Source organism: Centroberyx gerrardi, chromosome 24 (assembly GCF_048128805.1).
Source record: "Centroberyx gerrardi isolate f3 chromosome 24, fCenGer3.hap1.cur.20231027, whole genome shotgun sequence".
Classification (NCBI taxonomy): Eukaryota; Metazoa; Chordata; class Actinopteri; order Beryciformes; family Berycidae; genus Centroberyx; species Centroberyx gerrardi.
In genome coordinates, this window is record NC_136020.1 from 5,409,299 (window position 1) to 5,431,209 (window position 21,911).

General features: G+C 45.2%; 3 protein-coding genes across 5 annotated transcripts in view; 1 reads left to right on the top strand and 2 right to left on the bottom strand.

Moving 5' to 3' along the window:
• On the bottom strand, positions 1-7,610 carry proser2 (proline and serine rich 2). The gene is made up of 4 exons (XM_071912073.2): positions 7,427-7,610; positions 5,930-6,141; positions 3,791-4,112; positions 1-3,408 (listed from the first exon to the last, which is right to left on the bottom strand). The coding sequence occupies exons 2-4, from the start codon at positions 6,041-6,043 to the stop codon at positions 1,925-1,927; spliced, it is 1,920 nt and encodes a 639-aa protein (XP_071768174.2). The 5' UTR covers positions 6,044-6,141; positions 7,427-7,610; the 3' UTR covers positions 1-1,924.
• A 2,076-nt stretch (positions 7,611-9,686) lies between these two features.
• On the top strand, positions 9,687-12,568 carry echdc3 (enoyl CoA hydratase domain containing 3). 2 transcript variants are annotated; one of them, XR_013504074.1, is made up of 7 exons: positions 9,687-9,838; positions 10,530-10,651; positions 10,754-10,851; positions 10,949-11,149; positions 11,228-11,406; positions 11,546-12,431; positions 12,469-12,568. XR_013504074.1 is itself a non-coding variant. In XM_078282055.1 (6 exons), exons 1-6 carry the CDS (start codon positions 9,705-9,707, stop codon positions 11,697-11,699), a joined length of 888 nt encoding a protein of 295 aa, XP_078138181.1. In that variant the 5' UTR covers positions 9,687-9,704; the 3' UTR covers positions 11,700-12,568. The 2 variants fall into 2 exon arrangements, 1 of the variants encoding a protein (XP_078138181.1); XM_078282055.1 differs by having other exon boundaries at positions 11,546-12,568.
• A 1,613-nt stretch (positions 12,569-14,181) lies between these two features.
• usp6nl (USP6 N-terminal like) overlaps positions 14,182-21,911 on the bottom strand; it is a 67,410-nt gene continuing 59,680 nt past the window's right edge. For both annotated transcript variants that reach the window (XM_071912065.2, XM_071912064.2), the window contains 4 exons: positions 21,628-21,693; positions 21,140-21,239; positions 20,888-21,040; positions 14,182-17,631 (listed from right to left, as the gene is read on the bottom strand). In XM_071912065.2, the coding sequence (XP_071768166.1) occupies positions 16,016-17,631; positions 20,888-21,040; positions 21,140-21,239; positions 21,628-21,693 (1,935 nt within the window). In that variant the 3' untranslated portion in view covers positions 14,182-16,015. The remainder of the gene's footprint in view (positions 17,632-20,887; positions 21,041-21,139; positions 21,240-21,627; positions 21,694-21,911) is intronic.

Genomic DNA, 21,911 nt, shown 5'->3' on the forward strand with positions numbered 1-21,911 from the left:
GACGTTATATTATTCTCTTTAATGATTGACAAAATTTGAACATGAGATATATTTAGCAGAGTACATTTTCAGAATTCAGAAAAAAAAGCATACCAAGCTGTTGTACCATAGCAGCAACTTTTGGATGGCCATTGATCTCCCATCTACCGTTCATGTCAGGGAAGCACGTTTTGCCTTGCTCGGTGTGGATCTGTACACTATGCAGATACATTTCCCTGGTGTGAGTTTACACAGTATGTATATGTGTATGTATGCACCACTGGATACTTCAAAATGACTGTAGATGAACTACAAAAAACCGGAGTCTGTAAACAAAATTCACAAAAAGATTCACACTATTGTGTGATACAAAAGATACTTCAAGAGTTACTGTAGACTACCTACAGAGGCCGGAGTCTGGATAAAACAATAAGGTAAATAGACATACAGGTTTCTCACACACATGCACACACGCACACACATGCACACACGCACACACATACACACACACACACACACAGGGTTTCATACCAGCAAGGGTGCCAGACGCATACGTTACAATGACAGTTAAATAACATACTTCAAATGTCAGAACAGCATAGTCATCAACAAGTGTGACAGGAAAAAAAAAATTCTCCCGGTATGTATTTCTAGATTCTGTGGTTTTAGTGTTTGTGTTCTGTACAATACCATGTGCTCGCCCGTCCCTACAGAGTAGCAGTGTTTTTTTTTTTTTCATTTCCCATATTCCCTCTGTGTAGTAAAAAGTAAAAGTCCTACCCACAACTCATTCCACAGTCTGTGGTTTGGTGTGGGAGGCTTGTCCGTGGAGTATAAATATCCTTCAGCCAACTCTGTAGTTAACACAGCTTTAACATATTGCTTCTTCCAAGAAACTCAGGCTCTTCTCACTAACTCAACTTTGTGCCTATGTCATTCTAGGACATTTGATTGAGTGGAATCATTGGTATAACAGACATTCATTTCCTGTACAGTTAAAAGAGGAACAGAAACCAGTACAATTTTTGTAAACTATGAGCGTGGATGAGATAGCGATTAGTATGCAAATCATCTTTTTTTTTTGTCTTTCCAGATGAAAGTGGTCTCATTTCTTGCGTCCTCTATTGTTCTAGTTAAGATAGCACTGTGTGTAAACACACCGCTTTTGATTTACAATATAGTTTTGATCACGTCAGAATAATAAAATGCTGTCAAGAAAAGTGCTTTCAACTTTGTTCTTGCTCATAAGCGCTGACAGAAAAACACACACTGACTACAATGCCCTCCAAACCAACAATGCCCAAGTCAGTAAACAAACCAGTGAAAACAAGAGGTCACGAGTTCCCATGTAACAGCGGCACAACAGACTTCACAGCCTGTTTATGACTATTAATTTCACTTGGCTGAAAGCTGCTAGAAAGAAAGTGACATGATAATACAGAGTAACCTAAATAAATTGTGTATATATATATCCGTTTTGTGATAGAAACAACTGTGGGGAGCCACTTCTTTAGTGTGTGGCATAAGCAGGAGATCAAAAGTCTGTTCTCAACGCTTATCTGATTCCCACAGGGAGGGGACACTCCTCTTTACAGCATTAATTTGGTTCAAAGTATCTTGTGTAGAGGTATACAATGTCTTGGATCAGAGGCAATGTAAAGCAATTGTTATAGTTCCTTTGTCAACACTTTGTCAGCAAAAGTGTGTGTACAACAACTGCACCATGTCAGACTTGTTTGTCGGAGTTTTCTGTTGACCAGGAACAGAGAACTGGCTGTGCAGGTCTATCACAGGATCCAGCTCCATTCCACTGTAAATGTAGGTCTCTCTCCGACCACGCCTCTCACATACACACACGGAAACTTCGAGAAACCACCTCCACCTGCTACTACACTCAGGAGATTCAGGCTGTACAGGTGAAGCCTGAAGAATGGAGTAGACTGGTTTAGTAAGTGTCTTTCAGCAGCCCCAGTTTCCTCAGCGCTTCCCTGCGTGACTCATCCGTCGCTCCCCGTCCGGAAAACTGCACGGTGATGCCCTGGGAACGGAACGAGGCCGGTTTGGAGATGGACCTCCGCCTGGATTCGGGGGAAGGGGGTCGGCCCACTACTTTCTGGGGGCTGAAAGAGCTTTGGTGGGGGTGGTGGCGGGCGGGTCTGGGGGCCGGGGTCGGGGCTGGAGCTTTGGAAGTCCTCGCCGGGCTGAAGGAAGGGGGATTGGAGCTGGTGGAGGGTGTTATGGTTCGGGTCTTGCCTCCGTAACTGTTGAGCTCGTAGGGTAGTGTTTCCGGTTTGGTGGGGGATGGCAACGTTCTGCTCTTGTCAATGTGAGAGCTGAGGATGTCGGGGAGGTCGCTCCTGGTCATGGGCACAGAGGCAGTGGCCATGACTTTGGTCTTTCCTCCGAAGCTGTTGAAGTCACTGGGGTTAGCCAATGCGGACGGGAGGGTTTTGCTATCATGGCCGCCTGTAGAAACCGCAGGCTCGCTTTTGGAGGAAGCAGAAGGGTTGACCACGATGGTTTTCCCTCCATAGCTGTTGAAGTCCAAAGAGGCAACCTCGGGTGGAGGGGCTGGCAAGACTGGCGGCTTGCTTTCAGAGGGAGGTGGGGGGTAGCTGCTTTGTGTGACTGTTGCAGGAGGTGAGGGGTTCATCTGAGGGGTTTTATCTCCAGAGTTGGTCAGCACCGTCTCTGGTTTTCTGTCAGCATGACTTTGGCTCTGGATTGGGCTGGGAATATTGGCCACAGGAGGTTCGGTGCTGGTTTCTGTATCTGTGGTAAGAGGTGGGATGGTACTGTTAGGGGTGATAAGGACAGACATACCCCCGGACATGGCACGGTTCCTGGTCAGGCCCAGCTTAGACAGCGCCTCCTGCCTGGATTTGTCTGGCGTGGGATCCCTGAAGGAAACGCTACGTGTGGGAACGTTTCGAGACTTTTGTGGCGAGACCTGCTGAGGGTCTTCCAGCTCCAGAGGGTGCGATGTCCCTGTTAGGTTAGCCAGCATCTGCGCCCGCCTCTCCTGGATGTTCACGTTAGCCAGCGACTGGTTGTGGTGCTCTTTGCTGCCGAGCATCACGCTGATGTTAGCAGGGAAGCGGGTGGGCTTGACGGAGGTAGGAGGGCCCTGTTTGGCTGAATGGTCGGAGCTGTAGCTTGGCGGCTTATCAGACTCCAGGCTCGAATGGCGGAGAAGAGAGGAGGGATGGAAACTGGAGGTTCCACTCGCCTGGTTCTCAGCTATCTTCTGGGCAATCAGGACCGGGGTGGGGATGCAGCCTGGGGGGTGGTAGGAAAAGTGGCTATCTGCAGGTCCATAGCTACCGCTAGGTAGGGGAGGGTTGTACTCCAAAGGCAAGCCGTCCATCGGATCACGCCTTGGCTTCATCTCAAAGTGGCTGTCAGGATTCACCGCCATAGTCTGGAAATCTAGGAGGGACACATTTCAAAGATTAATGCTTCAATTCTTAGTCCTCTCCTTTCAACTGACATGAATTACAAATATCATCTAGTTAGAGCTGCACTAGGCAACTTTGCACGTTGGTGGCTCCAGATGGCAGCGAGAACTTCAATACCCAGAAATCCTGTAACATGATGTCAGTAAACTGCACACAGCACGCTCATGTTTGCCAACCTGGCCGGTCTGTGATGCTTTATACCAAAGAATACCAAACGTACGAGAAAGGCTGTTTAGGAGACTCTTTGTATTTCACTCCTAAGTTTCAGTTCATCACCTGTTGTAGGTGGAGAAATGTTTTTTTCTAATGGACTGTAAATAAAGGCTGTTAGGCCAAGCTGAGCAGTACACTACCTGGAATGGTGGGATGGAAAAGTGGCTCTTTGGTCTGGACAAGGTCCGGTTCTGGTTGGACCAGGTCTATAATGTCCTGGTCTTTGGGACTGGGGGGTATGTCCGGGAAGGAGGACATGGGCCCAGGGCTGAAGCTCGGTGCAGAGGGCAAGGTGGGGGGTCCGTCTACCTCCTCGATGGGACTGCTGCTCAACGGGGGCTTCGCCGGCCCTTGCTTTTGCTCGTCCTCCTCCAAGCTCTCCTCCAGGGAGACGATGGTCTCCTCGAAGAACAGGATGCACTCCTGCTCCTCCTGGCTCAGGAACTGCAGCGTCTCGTCTTCCTGTCAGGGGCCATACAAAGCAAGAGTCCTGCTTATTACTGGAGCCTGGACTGTATACCTTGTCACATCAATACCAATCTTTTGGCGTTGCATTCCACTCTGTGTGGTAGAAGCATCACCATCATAGCCACGACTTTGTTATTGAACATCATTACTTGAGTCTTACCCTTGTGAAATGATGCAAAGCAGTGCCTTTCCATTCATGGTGGCACTGAAAACCCTGTGTCAAGCCATTGAACTGGCTTTCTCATACAGTAGGTGTGTGTGTGTGTGAGTGTGTGTGTGCGTACAGAGAGAACACAGGGCTGTTTGTTCCTGCATCCCAACCTTCCAAACTTCTTTCCCACCCTATATTTAGCTCAAACGCCCCTCTCTTCTATGGGAGGGGTCTAAACCTTGACAGCCCCTCCCTCCCTCCTTCCCTCTCTCCATCCCTGCTTCTTGCCTTCATGGCTACCTGTCCTGCTTCACACAGGGCAGCCCCTGTACACGACACAATGGGGTGTCCAATAACAGCCGCTGCCTGCCTCGATGGCTGGGCTGCTGGGTGACTATTGATTTTTCCGCTGCACCCTGAGGTCTTTTTCAGTCCAGACGAAGGTCAAGTCCACCTATTTAAACCAAACCACATGGCTTTAGGGAGTAGGTATTATCCCCAACAGCCAAACATGATGCACTTAGAGGTAAGTAGAGTGCACATTAGTAGACACAGTGACAATACAATGTACAACAACACATTGTTTTGATCACATATCGTGTATTACTACAATTATATTGCCACTGGCCAAGCTGAAGGTGCTTATTTGTGCTATTTTAAGATTATGACATTCAGTTTGTGGTTGACATGGTAAACAGGGTTACCATGGCGGCAGGCGGATGTCTGATGCTGACATGAACGTTGTGCGAAGAGCCAACCGGTGGCACGGCGAGGTGAACGCGAGGCTTGTTTTGCTTTACACATAGACACAAAGACACCTGTGGCAACACCCAACTGAAACCAATACGAGATAAAACTGATATGCTGGTTTCAGCAAGAATGAATGATGTCTATTGTCGTAATGGAGCCAAGACCCAGAAAACTGCAGCTTAACCGGTTCGGCTGTGTTGTGTGTTGATAAATGCGTGTCATCCCCAAGGCATGCAAAGGGATTAAGTTGTTAAGCGAGTGTAATTTCTGCGTGTCCGCGAGGACCGGTTGCGTTGTATAAACACAACGCACTGCTCAGTCAAGGGTGAATCACAGAACAATAAGCATCAGCTCTTAACTTGATAACCAACACATTGAGGCTTATCGTTAGTAATAGACAGCTGAAAATAAATGCTTTGAAATGAAATAAAGGCGTGTGGAGTTTTTGGCAAGGTGTTACTAGTCGAATTCACCGTGAAAAAGATTTTCCACACACTTAGAGCTTAGAATTATATGGGTTCTATCTGACTTTTTTCTTAATCAAAATTGAATTATCCACGTATTCATGATCTTTGAATGTTACTTAATGCCTTTTGGGGTTAAATATTTAAAAAGATAGAAAGTACAGAACAGTTTTCCCAGCTGGATTGTGAAATCTTTGATGCTCAACATTGCAGAATGGCACTTCACCCAGATAGAAGGTTATAATTCCAAGCTCATGATTTATCATGTATCCACGGTCTGATAAAGCTCCTGCAGACTTAAAGCTTGGCTCAGTAAATGTAAATTACATGAATCTAAGTGTGCAGAGGATCCTTTTCGCCCTGTGAGATGAAATAAAGGTACAAGAAGACTTAATACCGACCCAAAGTCAATTACTGATTAACCATAATGGTTTCCTAATACTCACGCTTGGCCTGGAGTTTCTCCTGGCCGCTCCGTTGACACCGAAGTGGAGCGGAGGATTGGCCTGCAGATGGACGTCCATGGTAACCGGGTCAGAGGTCAGCTGGCCTTTGGACATCTCATGGAGGGCTTCCAGTCTTCTTCTCTAGGAGAAAACCAGAAGCGTGTCCGGGCTCACTCTGAAGAATCATCGAATCCTCTCATTTCAACCAGAGCCTGGAAAACAGAGGGAGAGAGAGAGAGAGACAACAAACAGAGTGAGAAGAGTGAAAGATAAAATATCACCGTGACAGAGAGGAAGAGAGGCTTTGATGGCCACTCTACACACTCATGTGGGTCTACTCAGCACACAAGACCAGTTCACCTTCTGCTGTTTGTTATGCAAATACAAACGGTCTACTCCAACCGACACTCAACTGACTCCTCAACCAGAAGTGCTTCAAGGTCAGCACCTGTACTTGAGGAAGCTTTCGCCTTCGCAATCACAAGAAACAGCTGAGTGCATCCACTTGGGCTGGAAGTCCTCGCTGTTTTGTTTATGTTTCTAGTAGTGTGCCAGTCTTTATTCCTGTCTCTCTGGAGGTGACAGCACAGCATCACAACAGAGGCCTGACGGACCAGTTCTCCTAGATCAGGTGGAGCTGGAAACCAGGCTCCAAAGCAGCAGCGGTGGTTTGTCAAGTGGGTGATTTAGCCAGCACATTCCTTTCTAAAGCAGTTCTGATAAGGACTAAAGCAAGATGGTGCGTTGCTGTGGTCTGGAGCCAAATAGCACAAACTGAGATCTGAACAAAACAGGCTAAAGGCAACAGCAGACTTACAGCTGACCCTCTCAAAAAGAAAGCATACTGATCCACCCCTGGCTTTGATAAATGTGAGAGGATACAATACAATTATCACAGCAAAACTATAAACTTTATACACTAACCTATAGGAATATTACAGTGATATAGAACGTAAAACACCATTAAGTATAAGGTCACTATAAACTCATTACTGAGTACCAGAGACACACTAAAAGTATCTATAGGAAAATTATAAGGATATTATAGAGATACTATAGAAGATAAAAATGCCATAGAGTACAATAGGGTCACTGTAAATTCACTATTGAGTATCACAGACACAGTATAAGTCTCTATATGAATATTATAGGAATATTATAGAGATACTATAGGAGATAAAAATACCATAGAGTACAATAGGGTCACTGTAAATTCACTATTGAGTACAAGAGACACACTATAATTCTCTATAGGAATATAATAGGAATATTATAGAGATACTATAGGAGATAAAAACACTGTAAAGTACTATTGAGAACCCCAGACGCACTAATAAGTCCATATAGGAATATTATAGTGACTTTCATTAGGGGAGGTAAGTAATATTAATAGTAATATTAAGTCAGATTAATCAATGACATCAAATTGATACTTTGGGACTGCTGTAAAGAAAGATTGCCAATAACAGTGAAATAGTCAAAGATGTTTTGACTTACCCAACATCTCCGCAGCAGCCGCATCGCTTTCACAGCGACAGATCACATGTATATTTATAAATCAGCGACTTATGAGAGGGAAAACTGCTCAGTCGTTTTCCCCTCTAAGAGAAATCATGTATTTAATCTCCGACTTGGTCGTAAAAAAAATGCCCTGCTGCGCTCTCTCCGTGCGGACTTGGTGAACTCCCCGTGCGTAATGGGGCCAAAGTGGCACATCGCGCACCAGTTTGAGCGGCGGGCAAACTCCACCCAACAGAGGGGGGAGGGAGGGAGGGGGGCGGTGGTTTCATTCAGGTGTGAGAATCAGTGTTGGCTCGTAAACCCAGTGTAGCTACCCAGCTTTTTATTGGCGGAATAAACTTTTATCCGCCTTGATAGTCTGACATAAATCTTAGGAGTTCAATTCACACATATATCAAAGTGATGCAGTTGGCATTTGTTAGATGGTTGATGATTTTTATTTCCAATGGTATCGCTATAATATTCCTATAGGACTTGTACCTTTGCTGTGGCATTTGTAGAATATCCTTTATAGTATTCATTATAGGATTGCCTACAGTTATATGCAAAATTATATCTTGATACACAGCCTTGCTTACATTTTTATATTTTGTTATGAATCCAAAACAATGTGTTCTCTTTGCACTGTATGTAAAGTGGTCAGACAAAATCCCTGTATATTTATTGCACTAAAGTGATTGTGGGAGTGATTACACTTTGACCTCAACGAGAAGAGCAGTTGGTGTTTCACTTTTCATGTCCAGGGTGTGTTTCATATTTTTTTGCAATAGAAAAAGAATATTTATAATAGTTTATACATCCCAGATTACAAGTGTTACACTGAAAGGAGAGTTTAAACAGATGCTGCAGCCTTGTCCACTATTCAGGATAGGCCTATTACGAAAAAAAAAAAAGTCATCAGTTTGCTTGTCAAAGTAAGGATGAAATTGAAAACATTTATGAAATTGGAATGAAACTACTGGATAAACAGGATTAAAATATGTAAGGCAGACATTCAGTTCCACAGATAGTGTGCTAAAGTAGACTGCGCCACCTAGTGGACACATGACAAAGAAAAACTATGAGGGTCAAGGGTCAATCAAGTCACAGCATTGTATCTGGGTAGAGAAATTATTATCTCATATATATATCAAGTTAAAGTCTTATTAATATACTTCCATTTGGGCTGTTCCACACATCACATAGAACAACTTTTGCCCTCAAAACAAAAATATGACGTATAATAATCTATGTAAAAATAAGTAATAGTGCATACAGTGAAACCTTTGATTAAAATAGTCATCCATGTCATTGGACTAACGTCTAAGCAGCGAAATAATAATGATAACCTGTTATTTATTTTTCTCGGGGACCCTCTGGAACACGGTCAAGGACCCCTGGAGGTCCCAGGACCCCACTTTTACGGACCACTGTTGTAAGCATCCTTTATTTACACGTCCACTTGGTTGAGGGCTTTTATTGTGAAAGCCCATCAGCCCGGAACTGTTTTGTTTTCGCTCGTTTGACCGGACCGGCAGGAACGGCACAAGACCAAAGATCATTCAAGTTTTTTTAAAGATGAATTACTCAGTAGTTTACAAATAAACTGTCCCATCTATAAGTAGACCTCACAGCAACTGATCTCAAAGTTTGTTTTTTCTCAAAAACCACTGAACACACACACAAAAAAAAAAATGCTTTGGATGCTGGATGTTAACACTACTTTTGGCTTGTGTGTGACTTGGTCCAAATAAATTAACCTTACATGTTTTTAATGAAAGAAAACAACAACATGTAATACCAGGCCACTTTCTCATTAGTGTCAAAAACTGAAGGCATTGCCTGGTGTGCAATTTTTACCACAGAGCTGTCATAACAATAACATAACAATAGCATACAATTTGGATTCTTTATGGAGAATGAAAATTGGAGTATTTCTCGGTATTATAGTTAGTGCTATTTCATCCATAAACATTATTTTTTACAGTTAAGAGAATAAAAGTGCTCCTAAATATATAATATGATGAATTCATATGAAAAGTTTAGACCCCTTTTCCTATTTTTTACATGCTGCTCGGGTGTTTTCAAAGTATTTTCACTGTAATGTGTGTAACTGTGGTTAAATTAAACACAAACAAAAAATAATCTGTACTTGTTTTTGCACGTCGCGCTACGTGATGACGTTTGTGGTACCCGGAAACAGGGAAGAGTGGGAGGTCTTCGCTTTATCCCTTCTTTGTCGTTTGACAGGACAGGACAGTGACAAGAGCAAAACATGGCCCGTAGTCTACTGTGCAGAGCCGTGGATGTAGTTCAGCTCAGCAGGTTAACGCTGCTGACCGGGACACGGTTATACTCTCAGACTCAAACGGAGCCGCTGACCGTGAGGCAGCAAAACAACGGAATAAGGTTGAGTGAGTTATCATGTTACTGTGTCCGTCGTCTTAGCTGGATAGCTTGGAGATGAACTGTGTGGCAAACTCCATTCAACAATCTGGCATTCTTGCTTATCGGCAAACGAACACACCTCATAGCACATGACATGAGACGTTTTCCGACTCGTTAGGGTCCTCTGATAAATTCGGCGTACAACTAATCCACAGAGCACAACATTACCTCCATAAAATCACTTTTAGAATTGGTTCGCACATCCACCATGGTGTGTTTTGCTGGAAGAAGATAGGAATGACAGGCAAACACGTAGTAAAAGTTGAAACTTAATCGAAATAAGTGTTGCTTCGTGTATTGGATGTATGCCGAAGTAAATAATGTCTCCTAACTATTTGTAAAAGGTCTAAAGTTGTATTCTACCAGGTGAGAACGTTTGAATAAGAAATGAAACATTAAATTCAGACTATTGAATGGAGTTTGGCGTTCAGTCCATAGGAGAGAAGGGCATGTATTGGGGTTAGCAGGTTACATAAGTTAGACTGTTGGCTAGTTGTTCAGTCTAGTCTTACTGTAAGGCCATTAAAGACCCTTTACACTAACCCTAAAGAAAAATCACTATAATATTCCCATACTATTCCTATATTCTTTGACACCTAATTCGTTGAGAGCAAATATGTCTCTATGTTAATGACACTTTTTATGTTTTCAGGAGAATAATATTGAACAATCCCAAGAAGAGAAATGCTCTGTCCTTGTCCATGTTGGAATCACTCAGAGAGAACATCCTCACTGATGTCGACAGTGACGACCTCAGAGTTATTATCATATCAGGTATAATATTGACGTGTGTGTGTCAGTGTGTGAGAGAGAGAAAGAGAGCGAGATGTTATTCTAACTGTGTAATGTGTGTGTGTGTGTGCGTGTGTGTGTCAGCGAACGGTCCAGTGTTTTCCTCCGGGCATGACCTGAAGGAGCTGACGTCGGCACAGGGCCGAGAATATCACACACAGGTGTTCCAGAGCTGTGCAGAGGTTAGTCTCACACACACACACACACACACACACACACACACACACATAGACACAGACACACACACACACATTAAATCCACTCCCTCTTGCGTTTCAGGTAATGACTCTGGTACAAGACATACCTGTGCCTGTGATCGCCATGGTGAACGGCGTCGCCACGGCAGCAGGTTGCCAACTGGTGGCCAGCTGCGACGTCGCCGTGGCGACGGAGAAGTCCACCTTCGCCACCCCGGGCGTCAACGTGGGCCTGTTCTGCTCGACGCCAGCGGTGGCCATAGGAAGAGCGGTGCCCAGGAAGGTAAACATGGGAGTCCATTTGACAAATTCCCACAGGGATCAGTAAAGTTTTATCTTATCTCTCACTTTTTTTTCCCAGGTCGCCATGGAGATGCTGTTCACGGGGACTCCCATCTCAGCCCGTGATGCTTTGCTGCACGGTCTGATCAGCAAGGTGGTGCCGGAGGAGCGGCTGGAGGAGGAGACGTTAGCCATCGCCCGGCGGGTGTGTCAGGCCAGCCGGCCGGTCGTGGCCCTCGGCAAGGCCACGTTCCAGAGGTGAGGAGGCTCTTCTGCTCTTCAAAGATCAGCCTGTCCCTTTCCATAGTGGTTGTGCATATGATTATGTCAGTGGTTCTTAAAGTAGGGTTAGGTTCAAGTTTACATGCTCTCCTTGACGTTGTTTTCCCCCCGCAAGACAAATGGCGCAGGGTCGAGACGCAGCCTACGCCACCGCCTCCAAGGTGATGGTGGACAACCTGGCTCTCCGAGACGGCCAGGAGGGCATCCGGGCCTTCATCGAGAAACGCAAGCCGGTGTGGAGTCACAAGGCGGAGAAGGCCCACGACTGATGGATGGATGGAAGGACGGAGAGGCCTTTACCACAGCTGATTACCGTACTACTCTAGTGATTATCCTGATTGTTGCACTTTGAATCTGGTGTCGGATCATGGGTGTGGAATATTCAAAGGCGTTCCAGATGAAATGTTCAGGCTACTGATAAGACCTGGGAAGTGTTTGTTGTGTTGCTTGTTGTTTTAGCGTTTGGCGATGATATTGTATTTAGAAGTGAAACTCGCCAGATCACAAGCAAGGCAGGAGCTTTGAACTTGTTAGCTGGCTTCCCTGAGGATTTCCTCCCTGTTGCTGTGTGATTAAGGCAAGTGAGCTGGACCAGTGTGTGCCTTAGGAAGAGGAAGGAAGGAATGCATTGGGACTTGAGATGTTCTGTGACAATAGTGGACTCACTAGAGTTAAAGTGCGCTGCTCTGACTATATATCTAATGTAAGGTACAATTGAATTAGGGTCCTTAAATGGCCACAAACTACTTTAATTTATTGAAGAAATATGAATGGGCTGGTGATTTTATTTTTTTCATGGGATGCTCTGTTATACAGAGGATAAATGTAATGTAATCTTACACTGAACTGGTGAACTGGAGCTCTTGATGAATGACAGCTATTGAGTGATTTCTCAAAATCTCCGAGGTGATGGGAATAAAAGTGTGAAATGCTTCCGTGCAACATGTCACCACATCAGTTGTGCAACAGGTTGCTGTTTTGCTGCATGGCCATGTGATGGTGTCACTGTCCTGATCTGAAAAGTGAAGGTTCAAAAAGCAAGACTTCAGAGGCTCCACTACAGCAGCAGCAGCAGCCAGCTGGCCATGCAATACTTCAAATCCTGTTTCTGTTTTCAAAATAAAAGTCTACGAATGGAGAGTTGAGTTACTGTAAACATTTTGTATCAAGGGTACAGATTTTTTTCTTCATATATGGCTGGGTTTATTCATGTGCAAAAAATATTTTTTCATTGCTATTCAAACAGATGACTCCCCCTATAGAACTCAGTTTCGCATGATCCTCTACTCCCTCCCACACGACCTTAACCTACCACTTCACTTGGTATTGTTTTTGGTTAGTTTAGAGTTAAACAGTATCTTTGTAGGTAAGTGACAGTTCAGGTGCAGGTTAAGTTCAGATCTATCAGATCAAAATGGGCCCGCCTCCTGACCAATCAGCTCTCCGGAAACAGGCAGTTACCATTTCTACAGGATCCCAACATGGACAAAAATACTGCATTCAAATGAGAATGACAAGTAATAAAGAGAACAGTTACTTAGTTATTGATTAACAGACAGTCAGAAGGGTTTGCAGGGTGATGTGTTCAATAGGGTCGGCTAGTAGAATCACTTTGCTTTCCATGATAATTTATTATATCGGTGATATAGCAGGTACTTAACTGACCATATTATCAATGAATTTACTTTACTGTTGCATATTAATTGCGCTGATAATTTTTCATTGCATTCCTGACAATTCAATGCAGCCTATTGCATTCATATTCCATCACTGCAGCCCTGAAGAACATGAGGCCGACTTTATGAATAGAAAATCTTTTCACAGCCTCAGTGCGTCCACAAACTATTTTATCAATGGAAAATATGCCCACTGTGTCCTAATGACGGACAGTTCGTCCAGTTGTAATGTTGTTTTGTAATGCTGACAATTATTCATTATAAGAGTTTGTTCTTCTTGAGAGAAGAACCCAATGTTAGTAATCCATTTCTTCCCGATACCCACGTGTTGAAAATGTCAGCAGTATATATTAGGGTTTATATAATAATTAGGTCTAGGTACAGGTTTTAAATGTCAAAGGTCATGACTGGGGTTTAGATTTAGCTTTTGTAGCACAGTGTAGGAGCCAGTCTGTAGTGATGTATTTCCATGGAGCTGCTCTGTAAGCAGTGCCAACACTAAATTACAGGTTAGTCTCAGTAATAACAGTTGTCCCCCATCAGGGATCAAACCTTCTTAGAGTCTCAGGTGTTGATGGTTCAACCGAGTATTTATCCCAGTGAGCCTCTCAGCCTTTCCTCCAATTTATCCTCTTTACTTATGCAGATTCTCCGCACTACGGACAAAAATAACACGACACAGCTGAAGATTTGTGGGCCGGGGTTCAAAGCGACATCCCGGCGCATCACAAGCATCTCTTTAAGCTTCTCTTACCGTGGATTTGTCATCCTATTTATGTAAGTCTTCACACTGCTGACAACAAACAGCCATTACCATGCAGGCTGCAGGGAGACAGGCATCAGAAGCGGGATTTTGTTGTTTCCTCGAGTGTTAGCTCATCCCACAAAGCTCTCAACATGATGTGCTTCTGATGCCTTCATCAACTCAGAGATATACAATAACAGCATGGGAGTCAGGGGGTTGAATGGAGATGTTGACTGATCCTATCAAGCTACCTACAAGCTATACCTCTGATGCCTTCACCAGCTTATTTATTTATAAGTAGACCATATTTTTTTATATAAATTGAAGCTGCCAGTATTTTTCCCCACTACTGAGTGTAACTTTAATCAGGAGACATCTTTACTTTGGCCTTACTTTTCCCTAAAAGACGCAGATCTGTATCAAATTTGAGACACTTTCAAATCGAATCCCTGACCAGAATATAATATTTATCCTGTTAACACCAATTCAAACGTTTCCCTCTTGGTTTGTGTGCTGGAACTTCATTTAAAGGATTCTGCATGTATCTAAACTCACTCAAAAACACTTCACATCTCTTATTTACATGCTGCAGGCAGGTGAAATTAAATTTCCTCCAAAGCCCCGTTTCTCCACTAGGGGGCAGAGTATCCTAAAGAGAGGACAAGGCATGCAGCAGGAAAAGAAAGGGGTGGAAATAAATCTTGTAGGAATGTGCATGCTTGAGGATTTCCTACTACTCTACCTAGCGAGTGTATGACATAACCTCCCGTTCACGCCCAGTCAATGACAGATCCGCCGATTTCATTTTCACCCCATCTCGTTTTATTAAGCAAAGTATCAGAGAATGGTCTGCGATTAGTCGTTTAACAAAAAAAAACACAAGATAACTTAGGGAATGTAATGAACAGTATGGCAATACTGTTTGAGAATTGACAAAAGTTTGAGGAAAAACAGGGAATGTGACTGATCAAGTGTTGAAATGTGTGACTCACACATCAGTGACTATGTAGTGTGTGTGTGTGTGTGTGGGATGATGTATGCCAGTGGAAGTGCCAGTAGCTGAACAGTAGTTGATCTGACAGTGTTGAGAATAGTAAAACATAACTAAGTAAAGCGAACTTGCTGCATTGTACTGAAACGCCAGTTCACACCCGCCTCTGACTGCCCGCTACATGTGCTGCAGATGTGGAAACTACAGTACTGCAAGTGTAAAACTTATGTTACCTATGGTTACACATTAAATCAGAGGATTTAAAACCATCAAACCAAAAAAAAAAAAACAGAAACAAAACTGGATCATACAGCCCTCGCAAAACAGCTCGCTATTCCTTGAGTCTCGAGTCGGGATGGGAATTTCACCGAAAACTACACTGGCCTCAAATATATGTCAATAGCCAATGTACTGTACTTCATGTGGGAAAGAGAAATGCATTGCACATCAGTTGATCAGAAATAAACGTTATCGCTGAAACTGAGCAATAACAAAATCATCTCGGTGAAAAAAAACCCCATAAATCCCTAATTAAAACAAAAAAACGACAGTGGCGGCGCTTCAAAATTGAAATGGAAATCATGACTTGCAGCGAGTCAATCATCACTGCTTCTAATCCTATCATATGACATAGTATTATTTCTTCTCTTCGAAAAATAACATATTCACAAGCATATAGAGTAAATCGACCTCTACTGTAAATATCTGGAGCTAACATATAAAAAAATAAAGATGGAAAAAGAAAATACATCTGGAGTTTTTTCCTCTTCGGGAGAACGTTCCCCTACTACTGATAAAGTTTAACGACTCAGTATATTAACAAAACATTTTTTTTTACTGTACATTTCAGACTCTAAAAGATATATAGTCACCTCTCGTTAATGATTTACATCCAAAAATAAAATAAAATCTTCAGTCAGTTTTTTTTTTTAAAGTGATCAGTAAAAACGTCAGAGGCTGGTGTGTCCTGCAACTTTACGATGCAGCGTGACGGTCAGAAGGTCAGTACTTCACACATAAAGCACGAGGAAACAGAACAAAACAAGGCTCCTAACAACGCTAGGACTACTGCCTGTCTTTGCCACAGTGTCAGTGACTACACCTCAGTTTATTTCAGTGTCTCTCCACCTCTCTCTCTCTCTCTCTCTCTCTCTCTCTTCCAGTCACTTGCCCTCACAGCAACATGGACTCCTGCATGGCGAACGCCTCCTGTGCGTGCCTGTAGTGTGGTCCTCCGAACAGCTGGGGGAGCTGCTGCCTCAAGACGGGCTGCTGCTCCTGGTACTGTGTCCTGTAGTGAAGCAGGCTGTCGGGGTCCGGGGGGGAAGGGAAGGTGAACTCCTGGACGGGAGACATTTGCGCCCTCTGGAAGCTGGGCGAGCGGGGCATCCCGCCCGGGGAGCGAGGCGGGAGCTCGCCCTCCTGCGCCCACGGGTGTCCGTCCACGACCCGCTCCGGCCCCTCCGGCGGGTAATGCGGGTTGGCCTCGCCTCTCCGCTGCCCCTCGAACCTGTAGTCCGGCGGGGCGTAGGTGAGCCGGGTGGGCTGTCGCAGGTAGACGGGGGTGGAGCTGCCGGGGCTTTCCAGCTGCAGGGGGCGCTCCGGGGGCGGGCCGGCGTTCCGGAGGTCGGGCGGCTGTCGGCGGTAGGTGGCGTAGGAGTTGTTCATGAGCGCCTTCTCCGGGGAGAGGCTGTTGGGCGGCCGCTGAGTGGTGGCGTACGCCCGGTCCCCGTACACCAGGCTGGAGGGCGGGGGGACTCGGGAGGGCGGGGCGTAGTGTCTCTCCTCTCCCCTGTGCTCCAGGCTCACGCTGTAGGAGGGATGGAAGAGGGGCATCATGGTAGGCCTGCTGGGAGAGTACTGCTGGGGAGGAGTGTGGTACTGGCCTTGGGTGCCGGGGTAGCCGGCCTGGACCCCCGCTGGACTGTTGAGGGAAAGAGGAGGGGGAAGCGGGTGTTTGGCCACCCTGGGCCCTGTTGCGACGGAGACGGCGCTCCCAGCGTGGCTGGGCGTGCGGCTGGGGCTGCCCTGGCGGAGGGACGGCGTGCTGAAGGGGGTCTCGCTGCGAGGGGTCCTCATTCTGGACGGAGGTCTGTCCAGCTCCAGGACTTCGAAGTCTGGCTCGGGCAGTCCCGGGACGTTGTCGTACTGGGAGGCGTTGGAGCCGCGGTTGGAGCCGGGGACGAAGCCCCTGGAGCGGGGTCGGCGGTGGGGCGGCACGGTGTCGTCCGGGCTGGAGGGGGCCGGGGACGCCCCTCGGCCCAGCTTGGTCTCCCGGGCCGCCGCCGCCTTGGCTGCCTCCAGCTTGGTCTCGGAGGGCTTGACCCAGCGGGGGGTGATCTCCCTGCGAGAGCTGGAGGCCGCGTTGGAGTTGTGGTTGGCCGTGGCGTGGCTCTGAGACTTCCCTCCCTCCACTAGCCCCGGGATGGGCTGCGGTGCGGTGGTAGGCGTGGGAGTGCGGGCCGGGGTCGGCGTCACCCCCCTCTCAGGAGTTGTGATGGTGGAGGGGGTGGGCTGCCTTCGATGCTCGGCGGGAATCTCGCCCGATCCCCTGGAGCGAGCCTCCCGCTTGTCAGCCTTGTGCTGGCGGACCAGCTTGTCCAGGGAGTCCCGGCGCGCCCGGCTGGGGGGCCGGCTGTCCCGCTGGCGGTCCGGCAGAGGACTGGGGGCCCTGGGAGGCTCGGCTGGCTCGACGTGGCTCTGACCGTTAGCCATGTGGTTCGCCACCGCTGCTGCCAGCTCAGGAGGAAGCTGCCCTAGAGGCTTCTTGGGAAACTCTTCCTCTTTACCTGCCAAGTGAAAACAGTGGAGAGGTTAGAAGACCGCCATAAAAACAAATTGAAGGGTAATGGCTTGAACACACTGTGTGGTGTTGATTCACATCAGATGAGGATTCACAACGGGTACATGGATTCATGCAACACCACTGCCATAGGGAGGTAAAAATAAAGGAGAATTACATTCATGACAACACTTAATCACATTTCCACAGGCAAAGAACAAAGGACAGAAAAAAATACATCTGAAATAGTGTTTGATATTAATTCCCAGCTCGCTGGAGGCGCTCAATTAGGAACTGACACTCAATTGAGTAGCCTCTGAAATTATGAGTTTCACTCCATTCCATTAAACTGTACTTAGCTGCGGCAGTAGACCCGGACTTGAAAGGTCATACAGAAATAGTTCTTGATTAATGAACCTTGTTAAATGTACTTAGACTTATAAGTACAAGCATTATAAAACCACAGAAATATTTCTTAACTTCGACTGCTATGCTTGCACCTACAATAAGTATTCTACAACTAGTACATGTTACAAGTTATGACATGATATTATTCACTACTTTAATTTACTACTTTAGACTTACAAAGAAATAAAAAGAACAGTTGACAAGAACATATACAGTGTGCAGAGACAGTAATGGTGACGCTGGATGTGTTGGGGACTGTAAGGGAAAGTGTGATCTACAATCACCAGAGTCAGGCCAGGAGGCAGCAGCTGGAGGAAGAGGAAAGGCTGTGGGAGTGACCCAGGAAGTGAACTTATTGGCACTGTATCCACAAACTAAAATGTCTGTCCATGATATCTTTTTCCACTAACTTTGGCCTTTTCTCCTGTTCTCAGACCAAATGGGTTAAAGCAATAGAGAACAATCACTTAAGTGACTTTACCTTCCCTATCCACCTTTGCCACATCAGCATTGATCTGTACTGGATAAGATCGTGTAAAGAAGCTTGATTTTTGTTAGGGTTAGACCGATATATCGGTTTGCCATATTTGCCAAGGTATTGGATATCAGCACAAAGTATCAGCTTCAAATATTTTTACTGCTATCGGCCTTCAAAAAACCCAATCGCCCTAACCCTAATTTTTGGGTTTGTGATCACAAAAGAAAGGAGACAGGGGAAAGGAATACATGGAAAAGTACTCAATTGAGGCATTGACTCCTTATTGCTCTAACCTACTTAGTCTTCTCAGTAAAGACACAGGAGATGAAGCCACTTCAGACTGGGGATTCACCCAGCTGGAGTGTGTGCAGAGAAAGTTAATTATGTTGTTGTGGTGGTTGGGTAGAGGATGGCATCTCTTAACTCAAGAACATGACTAGCAAAACTCAAAACTACCAGAACCATAGAACCATTGTCAATGTCTCACAGTTCAGCCAATTCAGATAAAAAAAAATAAAAAATGCCACCATTCCACGCCAGCACATAAACTGGCGTCTGGCTTGGTGGTAGCAGATGGTTTTGAAGATGGGTCTCTAAGAGCCAGTTTGACAAAAGCCTCCAGTGTTGGAAAGAGTGGCTCATTATCTTGTCAGAGGGCAATAAGACAGCTACTGTAATGTTGGCTGTGTGGGTTCTGGAAGACAGGGAAGTTCTGGTTTGGTCCCCTTGGAGAATATTCTTCAGATATATTGTGCAGTATTAAATATTCTGGTATAGAGGTTTTGCAGTTGCGTCGCAAATCTAGCAACCACGACTGGTGCCATCATGGAGGTCCAGTGGAGAATTGGCTGTGCGCAAATAATGGCTAAACAAAAGAGAGAAACCTGAAAAGGATTGTGGAGGTGTAGACGTGGATCAATAAGTTCTAAGTAAAAGTGAATAGTCTGATGAGGTGGATTGGCTTCCAAATGTTACTGTGACGCAGTAACTGTCTTGTCTTTAGCCCCAGCCTCTACTTCAAACTTACAGTAGCTACTACTAGCTACTATTATGAGTTGTAGGTCAGTCAAGCAAAATAAACAGTTGGTTTTTGGCTTTGTTAGCTAGCTAACTAGCCAGCAGGCTAATTTAGCAAAGCAACCAATTTTAATATTAACATGCAAATACTACCATAAACGCTAGCTTCTACTAGACACGTTAGCTTGTGTGCAAATCAGATGTGTTAACAAGAAGGCAGTGATAGTTAGCTAATATGTACTATGATTTGCTTGCCAATAAGTTGACATTATCTAAACACAAAATTGATCAGATGTATCAGTGATGAAATTGACTATGTATATTCAGTTCTATTGAGATTGCCCAAGAGCTGAGGACCTCCAATATGGCCACCAGAGGGTGCATTATGTCACCTGTCCCTTTATAGGGACAGAGGTGATAACGACAATTTCCTGATTTCATTTGACATGGGAGCATGGGAGTAAAAGGAAAATATATTAACAAGATACAAAGAAAAGAGGGAACCCAGCCATTGTAGGACTTCAAATAAGCGCTGAAGCAATGCAGCCGAGCATAGTTTAGAGTATTATCAGGGAAAATAGCTGGAGGACTAGTAGTGAAGGAAAACCCCAGGGCTGCTGGACAGACAGGCGACAGACAGACGGACTGACGGACGGACTGAGGGACAGATGGACAAAGACATGGAGAGGGAAGACCAGTCAGGATAGCCCACCGGTTACTGTTGTAGGAGGGAATGTGGCCCCCGCTCACGGCCACAGTTTTGTAGGCTAACATCATTTGAAAGAAGAGGGAGAGAATGCAGATTAATCAAGAGAGATACGGCAAGATTAGACACACATGACTACTTCTACAACTATTGTCTAAACGGCAGCAAGAAGCCAAGCCAGGTCAGCTGACCCCCAGTATGTGGTAATGTATGTGTGTGTTAATGCATTTGGATCGGTGTGTATGTTCTTTTTTGTCTGTGTGATATTGTACGCTAATGCACAACACAAGAAAACTTTTCAGACAGTACACATGCATTGATATCCCTTATATAAAGACCATAATACCTGAGAGGGCGTTCTTTTCTGTAATTATGGTACTTCTGACTGATATGGGTCTTTGAAGGCCGATACTGACAGATATTTTTGGATTGCAGCTTTTGATAGCTGATATTTGTTTTGCTGATATAAAATATCTTATATTTCAACAATTTTCATGCCCAAAAAAAATACAAGCATTCAGTGTTTCCTGTGTTTCCTACTGTACCCATAATCACAGTCAAGAATGCCTCATTGGGTATTATTACCGTAGTATAGTATGGTTATATTGTGTGTGTGTGTGTGTGTGTGTGTGTGTCATACGGTATTGGCAGTACCTGGTGCAGGCAGCTCCAGCTTCGCCCTCCTGAGCTCCGTCATGGAGTTCTGTAGCTGCTCAATCACAAAGTCGTCCTCAAAGAAGAAGTCTTTGGACAAAGCCACCTGCAGAAACTCCACCAGCTCCTCCATGGACAGCTTCATCAGGTGCTCTGTTGAACACACACACACACACACACACATCAGATTTTTCTCCTTTTGAGAATGAGTCAGTGCAACCGGCAATGTTTGAGCGGAGTAAACGGTCTTACTCTTGTGCAGTTTGAGGACAGTGTAGGACATGGCGGTCAGCACTCTCTCGCCCTCTAAGATGTATATGTCCCAGATCCTTAGGGTGAGGGTGAAGGGCGTCTGGACACAAGGAGACCCACAGATTATGAGTAAATACGATCTCCTTATCATCGTTTCCCTGTAGGGTTAGACCGATATATCGGGTTGGCCGGTATTGGCCTTAAAAGTCTGATATCAGCGTGTAATATCATCCATCGATGATGTGTAGGAGGTTTCTTCCTGAACACAGCCAGTCAATATGCTTTTATTATTATAGTTTTTATTCCAGATGGCTGGCCAGAGAAATCGTTCCAATGTGGTGTGGGAGGATTTTACCCAACAGTGGTAGCAGTATGTAAAAATGGTCTCATTTACTTGTTCAATAATGTTTTTTTGAAAGTTAATTCTTCATTTAAAGCCAATAATGAAATCCAGTGTGTGTGTGTGTGTGTGCAGAGACGGTACTCACTCTGTCCAGGAAGCACTGGAAGAACCACTTCATGGTGTAGAGACTGGTGAACACCTCTTGGTTGTCCTGATGCGGCACAAACAAACCAGAGAGAAGCTCTATTCAGTGTATTGAGTAGGTGTGGAGAAGTGGGCGGAAGGAGTGCTTTTAGGTTTTGATTTGGCAGCAGTGCCATGTTAGTATGCGAATGTGCCAGAGGCGGAGAATAAGAATGAAAGAAGCGTTGACCTTGGCGTGATATTTCTCTCTCACTCCAGTCAGCTTGAATCTCTTCACATCAGTCC

Coding starts and splice junctions, on each gene's coding strand:
- proser2 (XM_071912073.2), bottom strand. CDS start 6,043: ATGTCCAAAGGCCAGCTGACCTCTGACCCGGTTACCATGGACGTCCAT. Junction 4,113..5,929: donor GGAGAAACTCCAGGCCAAGC/GTGAGTATTAGG, acceptor GGCCCCTGACAG/GAAGACGAGACGCTGCAGTT. Junction 3,409..3,790: donor TTTCCATCCCACCATTCCAG/GTAGTGTACTGC, acceptor TGTCCCTCCTAG/ATTTCCAGACTATGGCGGTG.
- echdc3 (XM_078282055.1), top strand. CDS start 9,705: ATGGCCCGTAGTCTACTGTGCAGAGCCGTGGATGTAGTTCAGCTCAGC. Junction 9,839..10,529: donor CAGCAAAACAACGGAATAAG/GTTGAGTGAGTT, acceptor TTATGTTTTCAG/GAGAATAATATTGAACAATC. Junction 11,150..11,227: donor GAAGAGCGGTGCCCAGGAAG/GTAAACATGGGA, acceptor TTTTTTTCCCAG/GTCGCCATGGAGATGCTGTT.